At 38.0% G+C, this 19,871-nt stretch overlaps 1 protein-coding gene across 9 annotated transcripts in view; it reads right to left on the bottom strand.

Annotated features, from left to right (window-relative positions):
- ITSN2 (intersectin 2) overlaps positions 1-19,871 on the bottom strand; it is a 140,839-nt gene that overhangs the window by 21,787 nt on the left and 99,181 nt on the right. For all 9 annotated transcript variants that reach the window (XM_087437079.1, XM_087437080.1, XM_087437087.1 and 6 more), the window contains 2 exons: positions 18,590-18,686; positions 17,926-18,117 (listed from right to left, as the gene is read on the bottom strand). In XM_087437079.1, coding sequence (XP_087293205.1) covers positions 17,926-18,117; positions 18,590-18,686 — 289 coding nt within the window. The remainder of the gene's footprint in view (positions 1-17,925; positions 18,118-18,589; positions 18,687-19,871) is intronic.

Here is a 19,871-nt window from a genome sequence, read left to right as displayed (position 1 = left end):
GAGAATGACGAAAACTTCCTGGTAAGTTCTTTTTGGTAGATGGGGAAGCACGAAAAATGAGAGATCATGGTTACTATCAGGTCCAAGTTCCAGAGGAATAATCAGTGGTGGCTGGGCCACAAGACCCCCACACTCATGTGAGGATATGGAGACTGACAAATTATAAATAATGAATAATGATTATGAAAACTCTATATCCCACCCCAGTTGGGAGCCACTGTTCTAAATTACAGTGCAAGCAAGAAGCAGCAGCAAACGAGAGATGCTTCAGAAAGGAGAGGAGAGAGATCTGTGAAGATTCTAAAGACGAAGGACAAAAGACAATTTGTGATGACTAATACAAAGAGGGCTTGTTCAGATTATGTCATAAAGTCCCAGAAAAGTCCTTGCCCATTCTGAGGAGAGCAATACCACCAAACAATGCTATTCTCTGTGTGCCCAAACTAAGTAGCCAGAGTAGCACATAATGGTTTTCAGTCTCACTGTGTTTAAGCTCAGTGGAAAGACAAGATTTTAACAGTAGATCCAGATGACTAAACTCCGGGCATTTTCTGAAGGCTGCCTTTAATACTGAAATTTTATCATGGCACTAGAAAATTACTGGATATCTTATTTTGTAAAAGAACAGCATTTTATTTGCTTGGCAAATATTTATTGAATACAAACTAGGTACCAGGTAGCATGCTCCCATCTTGAAGCCACAGATATTTGTGATTTTGTTTTTGGAAATTTAAACAATTCTTGAACAATTTTTTAAACTCTTGTGTCTTTTTCATGTCAAGTTCTATGTCATCAGGTTGCTTATTTAAGCACAAAAGGGAAGTTCATATTGTATTCTAATGCTGCAGACCATCAGAAAGCAAAATATTTGGCTATCAGAAAAGAGAAGTACAGTCACGTGTTGCTTAACAACGGGCATACACTCTGAGAAATGTGCTGTTAGGCGATTCTGTTGTTGTGTGAACATCATAAAGTGTACTGAAGGGGAACAGAATTAGCCACCCCAAAATGTGTCTCTTTAACATGAGGATTATTTTAAGATGATTATTTTTAAGAAACAAGACTCAGAAAGTTTTTCTTGTTTCCTCCCCCTTTACTGCATAAAAGAATTCAGATTAAAAAAACCAGTCTCAGCCTGCTAGCCCAGGGTCTGCTCCACCCCCTAGAGCACCGATTTAATCCAGCTCAGCCAGGGCAGGCAGCCCACCCTAGAGACTAGCCCCACCCAACAACAAGCCCTCAGGCAACGTGTGGGCCTGCATAGATTGGTGACTGGATTCTCTGCAGCCTGGCAACTGAGCTGACTTGAGCGGGGCAGGGTGTGCACAAGGAGCGGGTGGAGAGTGTGGGGCGGTGGCAGAGTGTGTGGGGCTCCCGCCGTGGAGAGACTGGGTCCACTTGGGGAGGTCGGGGCGCTCACACGGGGCAGGACTGTGTTGACTGTGTGTGTGGACCTGTGGGCGGCAGGGCTTGTCAGCTGCAGAAGACTTGTGCTTCTCAAAGACCCACATAGGAGGTTTGCTCCACCTTCCAAAACCTGAAAAAATTGGGTGCTCCTGTGCCTGAGGCCAGCCCCACCCAGCTGCAATCCTCAGAGAGCTGACAAGAGACCTAATAGGCTAGAGGCTTACAGCAATTGTAAGGCCCTGAGCCTAACAACCTGCCAGGGTGGGGGCCTACTCACTTAAAAGAAATACTGCAACACAAATGTGGTATTAGAACTTGCAGCCAACTGTGCTGGGGCTCCCCACAGCTGATAAAGAGACTGAAGGGCCCACAACAACTACAAGCAGCTGAGCATTACAACAGCTGGCCAGGAGCATAACTCAGCCTCCCTGGGCGCCCACAGGGAGAGCAAACAGGCCACAGCAGAAGGATACACGTAGCCCACATAGGGGTCACCCCTGGAACATTGAGAACTGAGGGAAGCACACTGGAAGCCTCCTAAGCCATCACTTACATAAGGTCACCTATCCAAGAGCAGGAGACGTAGCTGACCTACCTAATACGTAAACACAAGCACAGGGAAAGAGGCAAAATGAAGAGGCAAAAGAATACATTCCAAGTAAGGGAACAGGACAAAACCCCAGAAAAGGAACTTAGTGAAACAGAAATGAGCAACCTACCCGACAGAGAGTTCAAACTAAGAGTGTTAAGGATACTCACTGATCTGGGGAGAAGAATAGATGGACTCAGTGAGAATGTCAACAAAGAAATGGAAGATATAAAAAAGAACCAATCAGAAATGAAGAATACAATACTGGAAATGAAAAACTCATTAGAGGGACTCAAAAGCAGAGTAGAGGATACAGAAGAACGGATCTGTGAGCTGGAAGAAAGACTAGAAGAAATTACCTAAGGTGAACAGGTAAAAGAGAAAAGAATTAAAAAGAGTGAGGACAGTCTAAGGGACCTCTGGGACAACATCAAGCGCACTAACATCCGTGTTATAGGTGTCCCGGAAGGAGAAGAGCGAGACAAGGGGGCAGAGAATCTATTTCAAGAAATAATAGATGAAAACTTCCCTAACCTAAGGAAGGAAACAGACATCCAGGTACAGGAGGCACAGAGAGCCCCAAACAAGATAAACCCAAAGAGGCCCACACCAAGACACATCATAATCAAAATGTCCAGAATTAAAGATAAAGAGAGAATCCTAAAAGCCGCAAGAGAATGTCAAGTTACATACAAAGGAAACCCCATAAGGCTATCAGCTGACTTCTCAGCAGAAACCTTACAGGCTAGAAGAGAATGGCATGATATATTTAAAGTGCTAAAAGGAAAAAACTTACAGCCAAGAATACTCTACCCAGCAAGGTTATTGTTCAAAATGGAAGGAGAGATCAAAATTTTCCCAGATAAGCAAAAATTAAAGGAGTTTGTCACCAAGAAACCAGTATTACAAGAAATGTTAAAGGGACTGATTTAAGGGGAAAAGAGAAGACCACAAATAGGAAAAATTAACTATTTCCACGATTAGAACGTAATGGATACAAATGCACAAAAAAGAGGTTGGATATGATATCAAAAACATAAAAGGAGGGAGGAGGGTAGTTAAAGAGTACAGCTTTCAGACAGAGGTCAAACTAAAGTGACCATCAATTCTGTATAGAAGAAGTAAAGAACAGAGAAGGACTACTAAAACACTGAGAAAAAAAAAAAAGTTAAAAAATGGCAGTAAGTACATACTTATCAATAGCTACTTTAAACGTCAATGGACTAAATGCTCCAATTAAAAGGCATAGGGTGGCTGACTGGATAAAAAAACAAGACCCATATATATGCTGCATACAAGAGACACACTTCAGACCTAAAGACACTCACAAACTGAAAGTGAAGGGATGGAAAAAGATACTCCACGCAAATGGCAATGAAAAGAAAGCTGGGGTAGCAGTACTCATATCAGACAAAATAGACTTTAAAACAAAAACTGTAAAACGAGACAAAGAAGGGCATTACATAATGATCAAGGGAACAATCCAACAAGAGGATATAACACTTGTAAATATCTACGCACCCAATGTAGGTGCACCTAAATATATAAAGCAATTATTAACAGACATAAAAACAGAAATAGACAGTAACACAATAATAGTAGGGGACTTTAACACTCCACTTACACCAACGGATAGATCATCCAAACAGAAGATCAATAAGGAAACATTGGCCTTAAACGACACACTAGAACAGATGGACCTAGTAGATATATACAGAGCATTCCATCCAAAAACCGAGGAATACACGTTCTTTTCAAATGCACATGGAACGTTCTCCAGGATTGATCACATATTAGGCCACAAAACAAGTCTCCATAAATTTAAGAAGATTGAAATAATACCAAGCATCTTTTTCTGACCACAAAGGTATGAAACTAGAAATCAACTATAGGAAGAAAATCAGAAAAGCCACAAATACATGGAGATTAAACAAAATGCTACTGAACAACGACTGGGTTAATGAAGAAATCAAAGAAGAAATCAAAAATACCTGGAGACAAACGAAAATGAAAATACGACATGCCAGAATTTATGGGATACAGCAAAAGCGGTTCTAAGAGGGAAGTTTATAGCAATACAGGCCTATCTCAACAAACAAGAAAAATCTCAAATAAACAATCTAACAATGCACCTAAAGGAATTGGAAAAAGAAGAACAAACAAAGCCCAAAATCAGTAGAAGAAGGGAAATAATAAAAATCAGAGCAGAAATAAATGAAATAGAGACCAAAAACAATAGAAAAAATTAATAAAACCAAGAGCTGGTTCTTTGAAAAGATCAACAAAATAGACAAACCTTTAGCTAGACTCACCAAGAAAAAAGAGAGAAGGCACAAATAAGTAAAATCAGAAATGAAAGAGGAGAGGTTACAACAGACACCTCAGAAATACAAAAGATTATAAGAGAATACTATGAAAAACTATATGCCAACCAATTCGACAATCTGGAAGAAATGGATAAATTCTTAGAATCATACAACCTTCCAAAACTGGATCAAGAAGAAGTAGAGAATTTGAATAGACCAATCACCAGTAAGGAGATCGAAACAGTAATCAAAAACCTCCCCAAAAATAAAAGTCCAGGACCAGACGGCTTCCCTGGTGAATTCTACCAAACATTCAAAGAGGACTTAATACCTATCCTTCTCAAACTCTTCCAAAGCATTGAGGAGGGGGGGAAGCTCCCTAACTCATTCTACGAAGCTGACATTACCCTGATACCAAAACCAGACAAGGACAACACAAAAAAAGAAAATTACAGGCCAATATCACTGATGAACATCGATGCGAAAATCCTCAACAAAATACTAGCAAATCGCATACAACAATACATTAAAAAGATTATACACCATGATCAAGTGGGATTTATTCCAGGTATGCAGGGATGGTTTAACATTCGCAAATCAATCAACGTAATACACCACATTAATAAAATGAAGAACAAAAATCACATGATCATCTCAATAGATGCAGAGAAAGCATTTGACAAGATCCAGCATCCATTTATGATAAAAACTCTGAATAAAATGGGTATAGAAGGAAAGTACCTCAACATAATAAAGACCATATATGAGAAACCCACAGCTAATATCATCCTCAATGGTGAAAAACTGAAAGCTATCCCTCTAAGAACAGGAACCAGACAAGGATGCCCACTGTCACCACTCCTATTTAACATAGTATTGGAAGTCCTAGCCAGAGCAATCAGGCAAGAGAAAGAAATAAAAGGGATCCAAATTGGAAAGGAAGAAGTGAAACTGTCACTATTTGCAGATGACATGATTTTATAGATAGAAAACCCTAAAGAATCCACCAGAAAACTTTTAGAAGTAATAAACGAATATGGTAAAGTTGCAGGATACAAAATCAACATACAAAAATCAGTTGCATTTCTGTACACTAACAACGAAGTAGCAGAAAGAGAAATTAAGAATACCATCCCATTTACAATTGCAACAAAAAGAATAAAATACCTAGGAATAAACTTAACCAAAGAGGTGAAAGATCTGTACACCGAAAACTATAAAACATTTCTGAAAGAAATTGAAGAAGACACAAAGAAATGGAAAGATATTCCGTGCTCTTGGATTGGAAGAATTAACATAGTTAAGATGTCCATACTTCCTAAAGCCATCTATAGATTCAATGCAATCCCTATCAAAGTTCCAACAACATTTTTCACAGAAATAGAACAAAGAATCCTAAAATTCATATGGAACAACAAAAGACCCGAATAGCTAAAGGAATCCTGAGAAAAAGAACAAAGCTGGAGGTATCACACTCCCTGATTTCAAAATATACTACAAAGCTATAGTAACCAAAACAGCATGGTACTGGCACAAAAACAGACACACAGATCAATGGAATAGAATCGAAAGCCCAGAAATAAACCCACACATCTATGGACAGCTAATCTTTGACAAAGGAGCCAAGAACATACAGTGGGGAAAAGAAAGTCTCTTCAACAAATGGTGTTGGGAAAACTGGATAGCCATATGCAAAAAAATGAAAGTAGATCCTTACCTTACACCATACACAAAAATTAACTCCAAATGGATTAAAGACTTGAATGTAAGACCTGAAACTATGAAACTTCTAGAAGAAAACATAGGCAGTACGCTCTTCGACATCAGTCTTAGCAACATCTTTTCAAACACCACATCTGACTGGGGAAGAGAAACAATAGAAAAAATAAACAAATGGGACTACATCAAACTAAAAAGCTTCTGCACAGCAAAGGAAACCATCAACAAAACGAAAAGACAACCTAACAATTGGGAGAAGATATTTGCAAACCATACATCTGATAAGGGCTTAATCTCCAAAATATATAAAGAACTCATGCATCTCAACAACAAAAAAACTACCAACCCAATTAAAAAATGGGCAAAAGACCTGAACAGACATTTCTCCAAAGAAGATATACAGATGGCCAACAGACACATGAAAAGATGTTCAAAATCACTAACTATCAGGGAAATGCAAATCAAAACTACAATGAGATATCACCTGACGCCCGTCAGAATGGCTATAATTAACAAAACAGGAAACAACACGTGTTGGAGAGGTTGTGGAGAGAAGGGAACTCTCATACACTGCTGGTGGGAGTGCAAACTGGTGCAGCCACTATGGAAAACAGTATGGAGATTCCTCAAAAAATCAACGATAGAACTACCATATGATCCAGCTATTCCACTGTTGGGTATTTATCCAAAGAACTTGAAAACACCAATTTGCAAAGGTACATGCACCCCTGTGTTCATTGCAGCCTTATTCACGATAGCCAAGACTTGGAAGCAACCTAAGTGCCCATCAAGGGACGAATGGATAAAAAAGCTGTGGTATATATACACAATGGAATACTACTCAGCCATAAGAAACGATGAAATCCAGCCATTTGTGACAACATGGATGGACATTGAGGGCATGATGCAAAGTGAAATAAGTCAGAGGGAGAAGGTCAAATACCGTATGATTTCCTTCATTAAGTAGTAGATAATAACAACAATAAACAAACACATAGGGACAGAGATTGGATTGGTGGTTACCAGAGGGGAAGGGGGGAGGGAGGAGGGTGAAAGGGATAATTGGGTACATGTGTGTGGTGATGGGTTGTAATTAGTATTTTGGTGGTGAACATGATGTAATCTATGCAGAAATAGAAGTACAATGATGTACACCTGAAATTTTTACAATGTTATAAACCAATGTTACTGCAATAAACAAAAAATTAAAAAAAAAAAAAAAAAAACCAGTCTCAGGAAGTGAGCTATCACGTCAGCATAACATGAACTAGGTGGTGGACAGGGAGGAACCTAGAAAAGCCCATTTATTGGGCTCCCCTCTGTGTTCTTCTGTTTCTGTGCAGCCAAACACTTGTTTTTCCAAATGTTTGCTCCTTTTCACCTACTTGTGAATTATCTTCCTTCCTTTTGAAGTCCCTAACTTTCCCCACCCCCAACATCTTCTTCTGTCTTTAGCTGAGGATGGTATTCAAGGTGAGGGCTTTGGCCATTTTGGCGAGTTACTCCGTTTTCCTGGTTTTGCCTTTGATATATGTTGTTACACTTTTGTTTGTTTTTCTCCTGTTAATCTGTCTCATGTTAATTCCTTAGACCAGCTAGGAGACCCTTCAAAGGAATTTCTTCCATCCCTACAGTACTTACACAAACCTAGATGGTACATGGTGCTAATCTCATGAGACCACCGTCGTATAAGCAGTCTGTCGTTGACTGAAAGGTTGTTACGTGGTGCATGACTGTATTCTAGAACTTCCAAAAGCAACTCTGGTAATAAATGTAAGTGGATAAAGAAAAATTTTATTGGTTTTATTTTTTGAATCTACTGTAAAATGTCATAAGCTAAAAAACAGCAAAGACTCCTAATGGTAGACAAAAGTGCAGACCTCAGCCTCAGAAAGCAGTTAGTTCAGGCTAATATTTGCATCACCTTCTAGTCTGCCAGAGCTACATCACTGACTGAACTGAAGGTATTAATGTGCCATTCAGAATACAGAATATTATGAAGAAATGTCATGAAACAGTGGTTTCGTCATGTTCACCCAACCCAGAACGTTTAATTTTAACAATAAAAATAACTGTTACCAACGTGTATCACAATTTACAACCTCTGATCAACCCTCTGAATAACTGATACAACTTTGACCTCTACTGGATAAATATATGGAGAATCTGAAGCTTGGTGGTTAAGTGACTTACAGTAGAATTTAGAGCTACAAAATCCCTAAATCTGGGTCTCTTGATTCAAGTCTTACACTTTGAAATTCCAGGCTATCTTAAACGGTGCTTACACTGCAGTCCTTATTCTAGGTAAACATTGATGATAACATGTATAAATTGGACCTGGTCTTATGCTTGTTCAATTGAATGCCAGAGGAAAAAAGGGTTTAGGAATAAATATTCTAATGCCAAATAGTCCAAAGGTACTGAAAAAGCCAACAGGGCCCTTAATGTAACTTAACTCTTTTTTGTGTCTAAGTGACACGCTTGGACCCTTACATACCTATCTACTCTGTTGCACATGCAATTAATAGCTTGTATCTAATAGCCAATTTCAAATAGACTGTTCCATATACTTCAGCACTTTGCATCAGTACACCTACAACTTACAGTGCTGTCCTGGGGCAATAGGGATTTTGTATGCATGTATATATATTTTTTGATACTACTAAACATATTGTCCCCCCCAATTTTCCCCAATGGTATGATCATACAGCCCATATTTCCAACATGTTTATCCTATATAATTGGAAACTTTGCCCCGAACTGTTGAGTTTAGGATACACTAATTCTACAGCACTGCCTGACTCCGATTTCATGGTAGTTAACAGACGACCACTGGTGACACAGGGATCCCAAGTGCACGTCCTCCCACTACCCTGAAATGTAACTCGACTAGCCTGGATTCATTTAAAGCAGTAACTTTTCTTTATCCTCTTCTCGCCTGTATCTTGGAATTAACTGATGATTGTTCTGCTTTCGGGATCTGGAGCAAGAGCAGCTCTCAGTTAATGGAAAACAGCATGGGGGTGGCTAAGGGCACAACCTTTGGAGTCAGATCTGGACTCAAATTCTAACTCCAACACTTCCTAACCTGACACACACCCAAAGCATTTTAGTCCATCGCTCGGCACACAGCAAATGCTTAGTAAATGTTAGCTGTTATTTCTCGTTTCTGTGTTAGACATTGAACTTGTGCTCATAAATCCCTTAAGTCTCATCTGCGATGCAGTTATTACTATCCACCTATACAGATGAGGCTAAGGCTCAGGGGGTGAGCTGGCAGAGCCAGGACTCAGAGCAACCCTCCCACCACACTCACTGGATCACTCTCTTTGACCAAGTGGTTTTGGCTTTTACAGCATTAAAACATCTCTCTTAAGCACAGCTTTCATAATTTGTTGTTCTTGTTTAAAATAAAGTTTAAAAAGTGGTTATGAAGACAAATTACTCAATTAAAAAATCAGCAAAGGACCTGAATATGCATTTCTCCAAAGAAGATACACAAATGGCCAACAAGCAAATGAAAAGATGCTCAATATTAGTCATTGAGGAGACACAAATCAAAACCACAAGGAGATGTCACTTCACACCCACAAGTATAGCTATAATAAAAAGTGAGATAATAACAAGTTGTTGGTGAGAATGTTAGAAACAGAGACCCTTGTACACTGCTGGTGAAAATATAAAACTGTGCAGCCACTTTCGACAACAGTCTGGCAGTTCCTCAAAAAGTTAAACATAGAATTATCATTTGACCCAGCAATTTCATTCCTACATTATATACCCAAGAGAAATGAAGACATATGTCCACACAAAAACTTGTACACAAATGTTTACAGCAGCATTATTCAAGACAGCCAAAGCAGAAACAACTCAAATGTCCATCAACTAATGAACGGATAAACAAAATGTGGTATATCCATACAGTGGAATATTATTTGGCCATAAAAAGGAATGAAGTACTAATACACGCTACAGTATGATGTACCTTGAAAACCTTATGCTAAGTGAAATAAGCTAATCAAAAAAACCCCAAACATATTTTATTCCACTTATGTATGTCTAGAATAGGCCAATATATGGAGACAGAACATAGATTAGTGGTTGCCTAGGGCTGGGGGGGTGGCGTGCATAGGAATATAGGAGGGTGATAGCTAAAGGGTGCAGGGTTTCTTTTTGAGGTGACAAAAATGTGCTATAATTGATTGTGGCAGTGGTTGCACAACTCTAAACATACAGAAAACCACTGAATTGTAAACTTAGGGAAATTATATGGTATATAAATTTTATCTCAAAGCTGTTACCGAAAAAAGTGATTATGTTCAGCTTTATCCTTCTTATAGATTCTGGTCCTTATTACATTCAGCCCTTGCCCCCTTGTCTCTGTGTGTACTTTCCACACAGAGGAAACACTGTGCAGCCTCTGACTTTTCCTCTTTTCTTTTCATTGGTTCACCAAGTGATGGTTGTACTGCAGGAACTTCATTACTATAAAAATGGTGGCGATATTAGCATACTAGCGTAGAGGTTAAGAGTGTGGACTCTAGAGCCAGACCACTTTGGTTTGAATCCAGCTCTGCAACTTACTAGCTGTGTAACCTTGGACAAGTTATTTAACCTGTATTTTAATGTCCATATCTACAAAAATAATGAGGTAATAACATTCAAGGACCTTAGAAAAGAACCTCGACTAATAAGTGCTCAATAAAGAGCACTTTTCTTCTATTAGTATGAATGATGGTTGTACAGCCAGAACTTATTTTATTAAAATGGTGGCAATATTAGCACAATAGGGCCGGCCCTGTGGCTTGGTGGTTAAGTGCGCGCGCTGCGATGCTGGTGGCCCGGGTTCGGATCCCGGGTGCGCATCGAGGCACCACTTCTCCGTTCATCCTGAGGCCGAGTCCCACGTACAGCAACTAGAAGGATGTGCAGCTACGACACACAACTATCCACTGGGGCTTTGGGGGGAAAAATAAAAAATAAATAAAATCTTTAAAAAAAAAAAAAAAAAAATATTAGCACAATAATCTCTTTATTCTCCTAGATTCTATGGTTCTTGTTTGCATGGGTTCCTTTCACTATTCAACCTTAACTGCTGATACCCTCAAAGGTCTGATTTTCTCCCCAAGTAATCTCGTTTACATGTACTGACTCAACAACTATCAATATTCATTCCACCAGCTGATGTACATCTGATGCTGTATATCATCATCATATCTGACTACTTGCTGGACAATTCTATCTGGATATCCCACATGTAGTTTGCAGTCAAAACCAAACTCATCTTTTTCCCCCAACTCTCTCTACTACAGTTGGTGGCACCATTATTCTACCCTGTCACCAAGATACAAACCCGGGAATCAAGCTCACTCTTCCACTTGCCCGCATATCCCCATCAATCCCCAACTCCTGCTAATTTTCCTTCAGGAACAATTCTTAACTGTTTCATCACTTTTTCTCCACCTTGGCATCACATCAGAATCATCTGAGGAGCTCTGAAAAACCTCCATGCCCTGACCGCACTTCAGGCCATTTGAATCAGGACTCAGGCAGCAGGACTTTTTAAAACTTCCAGGTGATTCCAATAAGCAGCCCAGCTAGAGAGTCTCTGATCCAGCCCTTGGTCTGCCTCTAAGCCTCAACGTTCACTGTTCCTGGCTTTACACCGTCACTCGAGAGATAATGAACTGCTTATAATCCCCCTCCCCTCCTCCACCCACGCTCCACCCATACTCTCCACCATCCCATCCTCCAGTCTGGCTTACTCCTACTTATCTTACAGATCAGGTAATTGCCTCCTCCAGGAAGTCTTCTCTAATTCACAATCTATGGTTGAATTATGTACTCATTCTCTGTACTCTCTTGGTGCCCAGTAAATATCTACCACTGTGCTCGGCATGCTTTTTAGTAACTATCTGCTTATGTGCTTGATCTCACAGACCCAGGTACGACCTGAGGCTAAGGACCATCTGACACTCATTTTCATATTCTCAGCACCTAGTACTCTGCTTTGCCTTATGCAAATGCTCAATATATGTTAGCTGAATGACTTCCAGAAATGAGGAAATGTTTTCTGTAAAGAGACTGTTTATGCTAGACATTTATGGATGGGTTGGATTTTGATCTATACTTTTTCCACTTAACGTGAAACCACCAACTTGATTACTTACGTGTAATACTCTGCTGCCCTGAAGCATTCACCGCAGTTTCTTTCATATCGACTCTTATTTTGTACTAAAAATGTCTTATTCTACATTTGCAATGAGAATTAACTTGTAAGCTCCTTCCAATCCTTTTAGAAAAAAAGTTGGAGTAAAAATTGTAACTAACATAGTAGCCTATTATTATCCTAGATTATATTTTCTTTTACTTTCAAATCAAAATTTCTTTTGCTTTTCATATACATATGATTATCTCAGATCCAACTATCTCAAATCTTGACCACTTAAAAATTTCTTTTGACTCCTGTGATATAAAACAATTCACTGGCCTGTACCCAGAGACTACGTTGGGGAAAAAGAGAAATTCCAAAGAAATTCAATCACGACTACGTATAAACAATTAGAAATAAGTTTTAAGGGATGCTTCAAAAGAAATACACAATACAAGTAATGTAATTTGTGTCCTTTTAATAAACACACTTGCATAGTTATATTACAGTTTTGTAAAAATAAAAACAGATTACCTCATGCCAAGCGTGCCCAGCATTTGCACAATCTCAATACCTTTAGTACTATAGTTTTCAAGACACACAAAATAAAAATTTAAGGCAAAAACAGCACTTTGCAACAATTTAATAATTTATTACATTACAGTAGCATCACAGCAGCATCCAATAATGCCACTTTAGGCAAGTCTCTCAGTATTTCCATTATAGATTCTATTTACAAGAATTTATAACTTGGTAAAATTTATTCTAAGAAAACTTGGCAAATAAAGCTTTGGACTGGAATTAGCATTTCTTTCTCTACTTTTCCTTCCCCCCATTTCTTTATTTTAAACTATCAGTATTCATATTGTATTTTAAAACACCAAAATAGCAGTTACATTGTTTAAATAGCTGTATTATTTTAGAATGACTCTTTAAGTTTTAGAGGAAACTATACAATGGCTAGGGTTGATTTAAATTTTCAAATTTTCTAAAAAATCAACTTTGGTTTTAGAACTGATTTTTTTTAATGCTAGAACACTTGTCAGGCTTAATCACATAATTTAAAATGATTACCACATATTGCAATCTTTAAAGAAACAGGTATTTTGATTCTTTACCTCCTACAGGGTTCAGATTTACTCACTTGTGCTCCCATTTTAAAATTCTATGTTCCTGATAAACTCTTTCCTTCTAATGTTGCTTTTTAAGCAAATTGAAAGCTCCCTCTTATACTGACTGAGGAAGAGAGCAAGTACGTGGCTGAATATGAGGTATTGCAAAGGACTGCATGCACTTTTAAGAAGGACTTAGGTTATTATTAGCTTTCTCTCAAATATATGACAAAATACCTACACAAAGAGTGGCATTTCAGTAAATTTACTTTCCAGACTGACATTCAGCTTAAATATGCCATTACGTGATTTAGTCCATAGGTACCTGATGAGTAATTATTTTCAAATTGATTACAGATGCTAAGCTCTACCTGCATATCATTCTTAATAGTCTATATTTATCAGTGTAAAAGTGAAGTGATTTGAGCTATAAAAATACCTTTGAAATAATTTATGTGTATTAGTAAGCCCAAATTAAAAATTATAAAGAGAAAATGTTATACTAAATCAAATGGCTAATTAGCAGTGGTCTGATTTCTAATCTAAAGGTTTAAAATGGATTTAAAGTAACTATCCTTAATCTGAACTCAACTAAAGGGTGGAAAAGCAGAAAGTTCAGAAGATAAAAGGCAAGACCAAGGAATCCGTAAAATTTGGAAGGTCTGTTGAATTCACAAGGACTCAATCTTTGCCCTGTCTCCTTTAGACACTGCAGGCAAATCTGTTGTTCCACCTGTAAAGTGACATTATTGCTTTCCTATTAACGCCATATTTTATAAGAGTATCATCATGATGCCAAACGCTAAACATCAAGGTGGTCTAAAACTAGCAACCCCCGCCCCAGGGGTCACACATCCATATCTCCATATCACCACACATTCCAATAATGTCAAGTATTCTGGAACACAGAGAACCTTGTGAAGTTCTAACCAAACTGTTGATTCTTTCTCAAGTGTTGTCAAGTTAGGATTTAGGTAACATATAACTGATATCACTCATTCATAATGTATAGGCACATTAACATAAATATTGCACAAAATATGCCTCTAACTTAAAACTCACAGATATAAAAACACATTTCACTCTTCTTAAAGAACTCTCTGAGGAAATAAGACCCTGTGATTGTACGTACACTTTTCCTGATAATACTTTGACATTCATGAACAGTAGACTGCACTGCAGTTTGTAAACATTTTAAATTGCATAAACTTCTCATTGATTTTCAAATATAGTTTAATACTGCCTACTAAAACTCCTTTTTGTCTCAGCTAAGTACTCTCACATATATTAGTTAATAATACCATTTTTATCTTTAAAATGTTTTCCACTCAAGGAAAAGAAGTAAAATCCTATGCCAAAGTAGCCAATGTCGTTGAAGAAGGGATATTAGCCAGAGAATTCTGGATGGTAAAATCAATCTAGCCTCAGAGAAGCCTCACGGACACAGAGGAATGCTAGCTCTCACACATCCTTCCTTCCCTCGAATTCATTCTTGACTAGATAGAGCCTGTCTGCCTGAATCAGGGGCATGTAAACTTTTCAAGGATTCCCTATGATCTTTACTAAACACATTCAAAAGAATGTCAACTGGTGTCCTTTTGTGACCTGGGACATGTAGTCCCCTGACTGAAATAGGTAACATGAATTCTGACTTTAAAATGTATAGATATAAATGCTCTGTTTAAGCTAGGGAAGGTTTCATATCTCATGGTCAGCGACAGGAGGCTTTCATTCCTTGGAAATAATCCATTTTCAGGTCTTCAGTAAAGAAGTAACAACTAAGTGCTGCAGCCCCTGATGCAGTCTCTTCCTTAGCCCGGAGCACACAGATGCTAAGGGGCCCACCACACTGCGGTGCTCACTCCTGGGCAGCTGCAACAGATGAAACCTATCCCACTCTGCGCATACTGCTGGGGCATCACTTTCCTCTTCTACGAGATAAGACAAGCTCCCCAAAAGTGTTATTGCTCCCACCCCGAAATACACAAAATATAAAGAAATGGTTATTTCCAGTTCTTGGCCTTTAAACAAATTTAAATATTGGTTCTCATCATGGCATATTAGAAAAAGTAATAAACAGTACATATTTGGGGGCAAATCACATATTGAATCAATTAAGAGCTCACTGTGATTAGGATTAGATCAAACATAATAGCGAAACATAAGCAAACTTTATCTGAATTCTGTAACGAACATACATGTTGCAGTAACATTAGAAAAGCACAGCAGCCCATTCCAAACCAGCGAGAACAGTCTGTGCAAATAGTGGGTCTTTGTGTGTTGGAACTCCCACCATGTAAGGGCAAACTCAGTATGCATGCTAATGACCTACAATTACCAAATTAAAAAAGGAGAAAAATGCTAAAGGATGCCAGAGTGAACAGCAGGGAAAGCCACACAAAGACCCACTATCCGTTAACTTGTTACAAATCAATTTTAACTATAAATTAGAAACACAAAGAAATAATCACAAGTGGCTCTAACATTCAAACGAAGTTAATGAATTGTGTAGGAGATATTTGATCAGGGCTGCCTGCCCTGCCTCCACGCTAGAGTCAAACTTGGATAGTGGGTCTCTGGGGTGCTTTCACACTGGAAGACAACATTGGGTCCTATAAAAAGAAAAATGAGGAATAAAATGAACATAAAGTAAATTAAGTGGGTGAGAAAAATTCAACTAATAACATGCAACATCAACTAAACAAATTTGAACTATTAAAATTCTCAACCTTTAAAAAAAATATTCTAATTACATAATAAAATGAAAATAATACTTATAAGACCCCAAGAAACACAAATGGTAATCTAAAATTTAACCAGTTTTCACTGACTCGTACACTTCCAGCTGTTCTTTCTTTAGAACAGTTCTTATCTGTTCTTCATGTTTTTTATTATATAAGACTTAATTGGAAAAAAGTGTTTCACCACTGGAAAACAAGATAAACAACAACAAAACATTTGGAAAAGCATCACTTTATCTTATAGGCTCTATAAAAGCTAAAAGTACTGACATAATGGAATGTCTCAAGCGATCACTAGCCAAAGATCTTCCAGACTCAGCAGGTCTGAAAAGTATCTTCCTCTCTCAGGTCCAGGAAAGGCATCCCAGGTACTTCTAACTAATCAGACAAACTGGCAAGTACCGAAAACTGCCAAACCATCAGCAGAGCTTACAAATGGTCGTTCATTTAGGTAACCCAAGTTGTTATAATTTTCTTTACCACTGCTCCTGAAACCCTGAGATATTTTTGGGAATATTCAAACCATCAAAAACTGGACTCCTGGCCAGCCCCATGGCGTAGCAGTTAAGTGCGCACACTCCGCTACTGGCGGCCCAGGTTCAGATCCTGGGCGCGCACCGACGCACCGCTTCTCCGGCCATGCTGAGGCCGCGTCCCACATACAGCAACTAGAAGGATGTGCAACTATGACATGCAACTATCTACTGGGGCTTTGGGGAAATAAAAGGAGGAGGATTGGCAATAGATGTTAGCTCAGAGCCAGTCTTCCTCAGCAAAAAATAGGAGGATTAGCACAGATGTTAGCTCAGGGCTGATCTTCCTCACAAAAAAAAAACAAAAAAAAAACTGGACTCCTCCCACCTCTGAATTGAAAAGTTTAGTTGCTTTGTCTAAAGAAAAGTCTTCTCCCAGGATCAGAACTCTTTATAAGCTCTAAAGCAAAAATAATACACTAATATTTCAAAATTATATAGTATAAAATAAATTCATAATACTTGCACTGAAGCATAAGTATATATCTCAGCTTTAACTGGGTTACTTACCAGAAAATAAATTAAAATGAAAGGTTAAATCTTTTAGATAATTTCACAAGAATGATAAAAATATAAATCATGATATCATGATGTATTTTGTAAAACAAAAAACAAAAAAATCAAAAGGGTAGGGAAAAGTGACATCCATTTTATAAACATAAAATGTATTTCCAAGTACTGTCCATTCTCTTATTATTAATGCATGTTTATTGTCAAATATGAGAAAGGCTAGGTAACTACTATAATTTTATATAATGCCAAATTTCACACTTTGAGATCTGGACCCTTGTTCCAAATATAGTAAAACAGATCTTGATTCACATATACCTTGTGGCATGAGGTATCTACCTAAAAAAATCACCCCATGAGAGTTCTGCAAACAGTTTAAACAGGTTTTTAATTTTCTTCTAATCAGGATGATGTGTAAATATGTGGGAAATAAATGAGAAGATTGCAAAATTAATAGCACCTGTACACTAAACAGGTAATTTTGAATAGGTGAATAGGGTAATTACCAGTTACTCTCTATTATGCTGAAAAAGATCACTGGATGCTGAAAAAGGATGGTAGTAAAGGGAAGTTGCAGCATTGACTGCTGTCATACCAAAGAACCCAAAAAAGAATTACAAATTTTTTCAGATACAGTCTAATAGTAAGGTCTGAAGCTAAGAAAAAAATATTTAAAATAAAGCAGTATAACTGCTGATCTTGTGAAAAGTCTCCTTTTGTATTTTCTTACTTTAAACACTAACATACATTTGCTAAGACTGCTGAGTTTAAGATCTGATCCAGAACAGTAATCAATGCAGTGCTGCATATTAAAGCTTTTCCAGTAGTTGAGAAGTAGACAGTTTGATGTTACTCACACTGTTGACTTGGATCCGAGTCTGTCGTCATCTTAACATAGTTTGAAGGAAAGAGACCCGTCACCCCACTGATTTCTCCTTGCCACCAGTCAGGATCATCTTTGTTCAAAACATTAATAAGTTGTCCCTTGGAGAAATTTAGCTCATCCTCATTATTTGCTATGTAGTCATACATAGCGATCACCTGACACACTACCAGAGGAAGAACAACAAAATAAATTAAACAAATTAATTATTCCTACAAGGATCACATGTTAAAATTCCCTTAGGATTTAAATTACTCTAATATTAAATGTTAAAATTAGGCTAAAATTTCCCTTAAGCTACTCTTTCCCACCTCCCTTCCCCCTTTGCCTGTGTAAAAAAACAAGAATTTCCCAACAGTTAAAAATCCAAGTGAATTGCTTTGCCTTAAGTAAGTATGATGGTACAGCAACTCTACTTTGAAAAATTTCAAGGAGTGAAGTGGTTCAAGTATCACTGAACAGTTGGCTGTTTCCACACAGAACTTTTTAGAATGGAAGTTCTCAATGTAACATTACTTTTGGTCAGAGATAAACAGTACAAATTGTTAATATTTTTCAAAGAGTGAGCTAATCTAAGAAGCTGCTGAGTTTTAACCAAATTTCTCTAAGATGAAATACAAGTCAATCTGCTCCCATACCAGGATGAAAGGCAGGTGTCATTCTTTCACTACTTGGACCCAGAAGTTTAACATGGCTGGCAGGAAACCATCCTTTCTGTCGCTTTTTTCCTCTGGCCTGTGAAATCAGCAAAAGGAATATGAAAGTTAAGATGAAAAACAATTATCGAGACATGAACTAAAAATGAGAAAAACCCTGACTGTGCAGTAAAGAATTTAACCTTGCCCAAAGAGAGGTCTGGCCTTTGCCTTTGGCTCCTGGGAGGTAAATCTCTAAACCTTTGGAATGCCCTGACTGGTAAGAGTGTCTTAGCTTACCTGGGGGGCCTTGACCAAGCCAGAGAGTCTAACAATGTGATTTATGGTGGTTGCTCTGGGTCACATTAATATGAACTCCACCTCTGGAGGGACTGGAGACTGAGTTTGGTGGTCAACCATGTCTATGTGATGGAGCCCCAGTAAAAACTCTGGACACACAAGCTTGAGTGAGCTTCTTTTGCTTGGCAATACTCCATGTGTACTGTTGCCAGAAGGAGTTCATGCTGTCTATGACTCCACTGGGAGAGGACAATTAGAAGCTGTGTTTGAAACCCTCCTGAACTCTGCCCCATATATGTCTTCCCTTGGCTAATTTTCATCTAAATCCTTTTGCTGTAACAAACCATAACATTGAGTAAATAGCTTTCAGTGAGTACTGTGAGTCCATCTAGTGAATTATTGAACTTGAGAGTGGTCTTGGGGACCTCCAAACCTACAATTGGTGTTAGAAGGACGGGTGGTCTTGGGGACCCCTGCATTCTGCATTGGCCTTCCAGGTTAATATTAAACAACTGGAACACTCAATACGCATCTCAAAGTGCTGCTGGAAACACTATCTGAAATCTATTTGGAAGTCTTTTGGGTTCAGAATTCTTTGCGAATATTTGTGAATAAATATAATTCACACAAATTATATTTATAAACTAAAAAGACTTTTCTAGAGTTCTAATAAGTTCAAGTCAACACTTAAAACAGTACAGCCCACAGAAAATACCTCCTGGGGCTTTGTTAATAATTAATCAGGAGATCATAAATAAAATTTGTGGAAAGCCATGTTTCTCACTTAGTTGGGTCAATTTTCAAAGCAAATCAGAAGATGGAATTTTAGGGGCTTATTCAAGAAGATATTCAATTTTGAACCTCCACTGTTCTTCAGGAATTATAAGACTCTGATTTGCTAGAATGAAGCTACGTTTATCCTCCATATTACAATCATATATCAATCTTACATAAAAATACAGCTATTATACCTCTTATCATCCTT

This window comes from Ceratotherium simum, chromosome 11 (genome assembly GCF_057802395.1).
Source record: "Ceratotherium simum simum isolate JZ-2026a chromosome 11, ASM5780239v1, whole genome shotgun sequence".
Lineage (NCBI taxonomy): Eukaryota > Metazoa > Chordata > Mammalia > Perissodactyla > Rhinocerotidae > Ceratotherium > Ceratotherium simum.
Note: the sequence above shows the minus strand (reverse complement) of the source record. Positions and strands in the feature narration are given on the sequence as shown.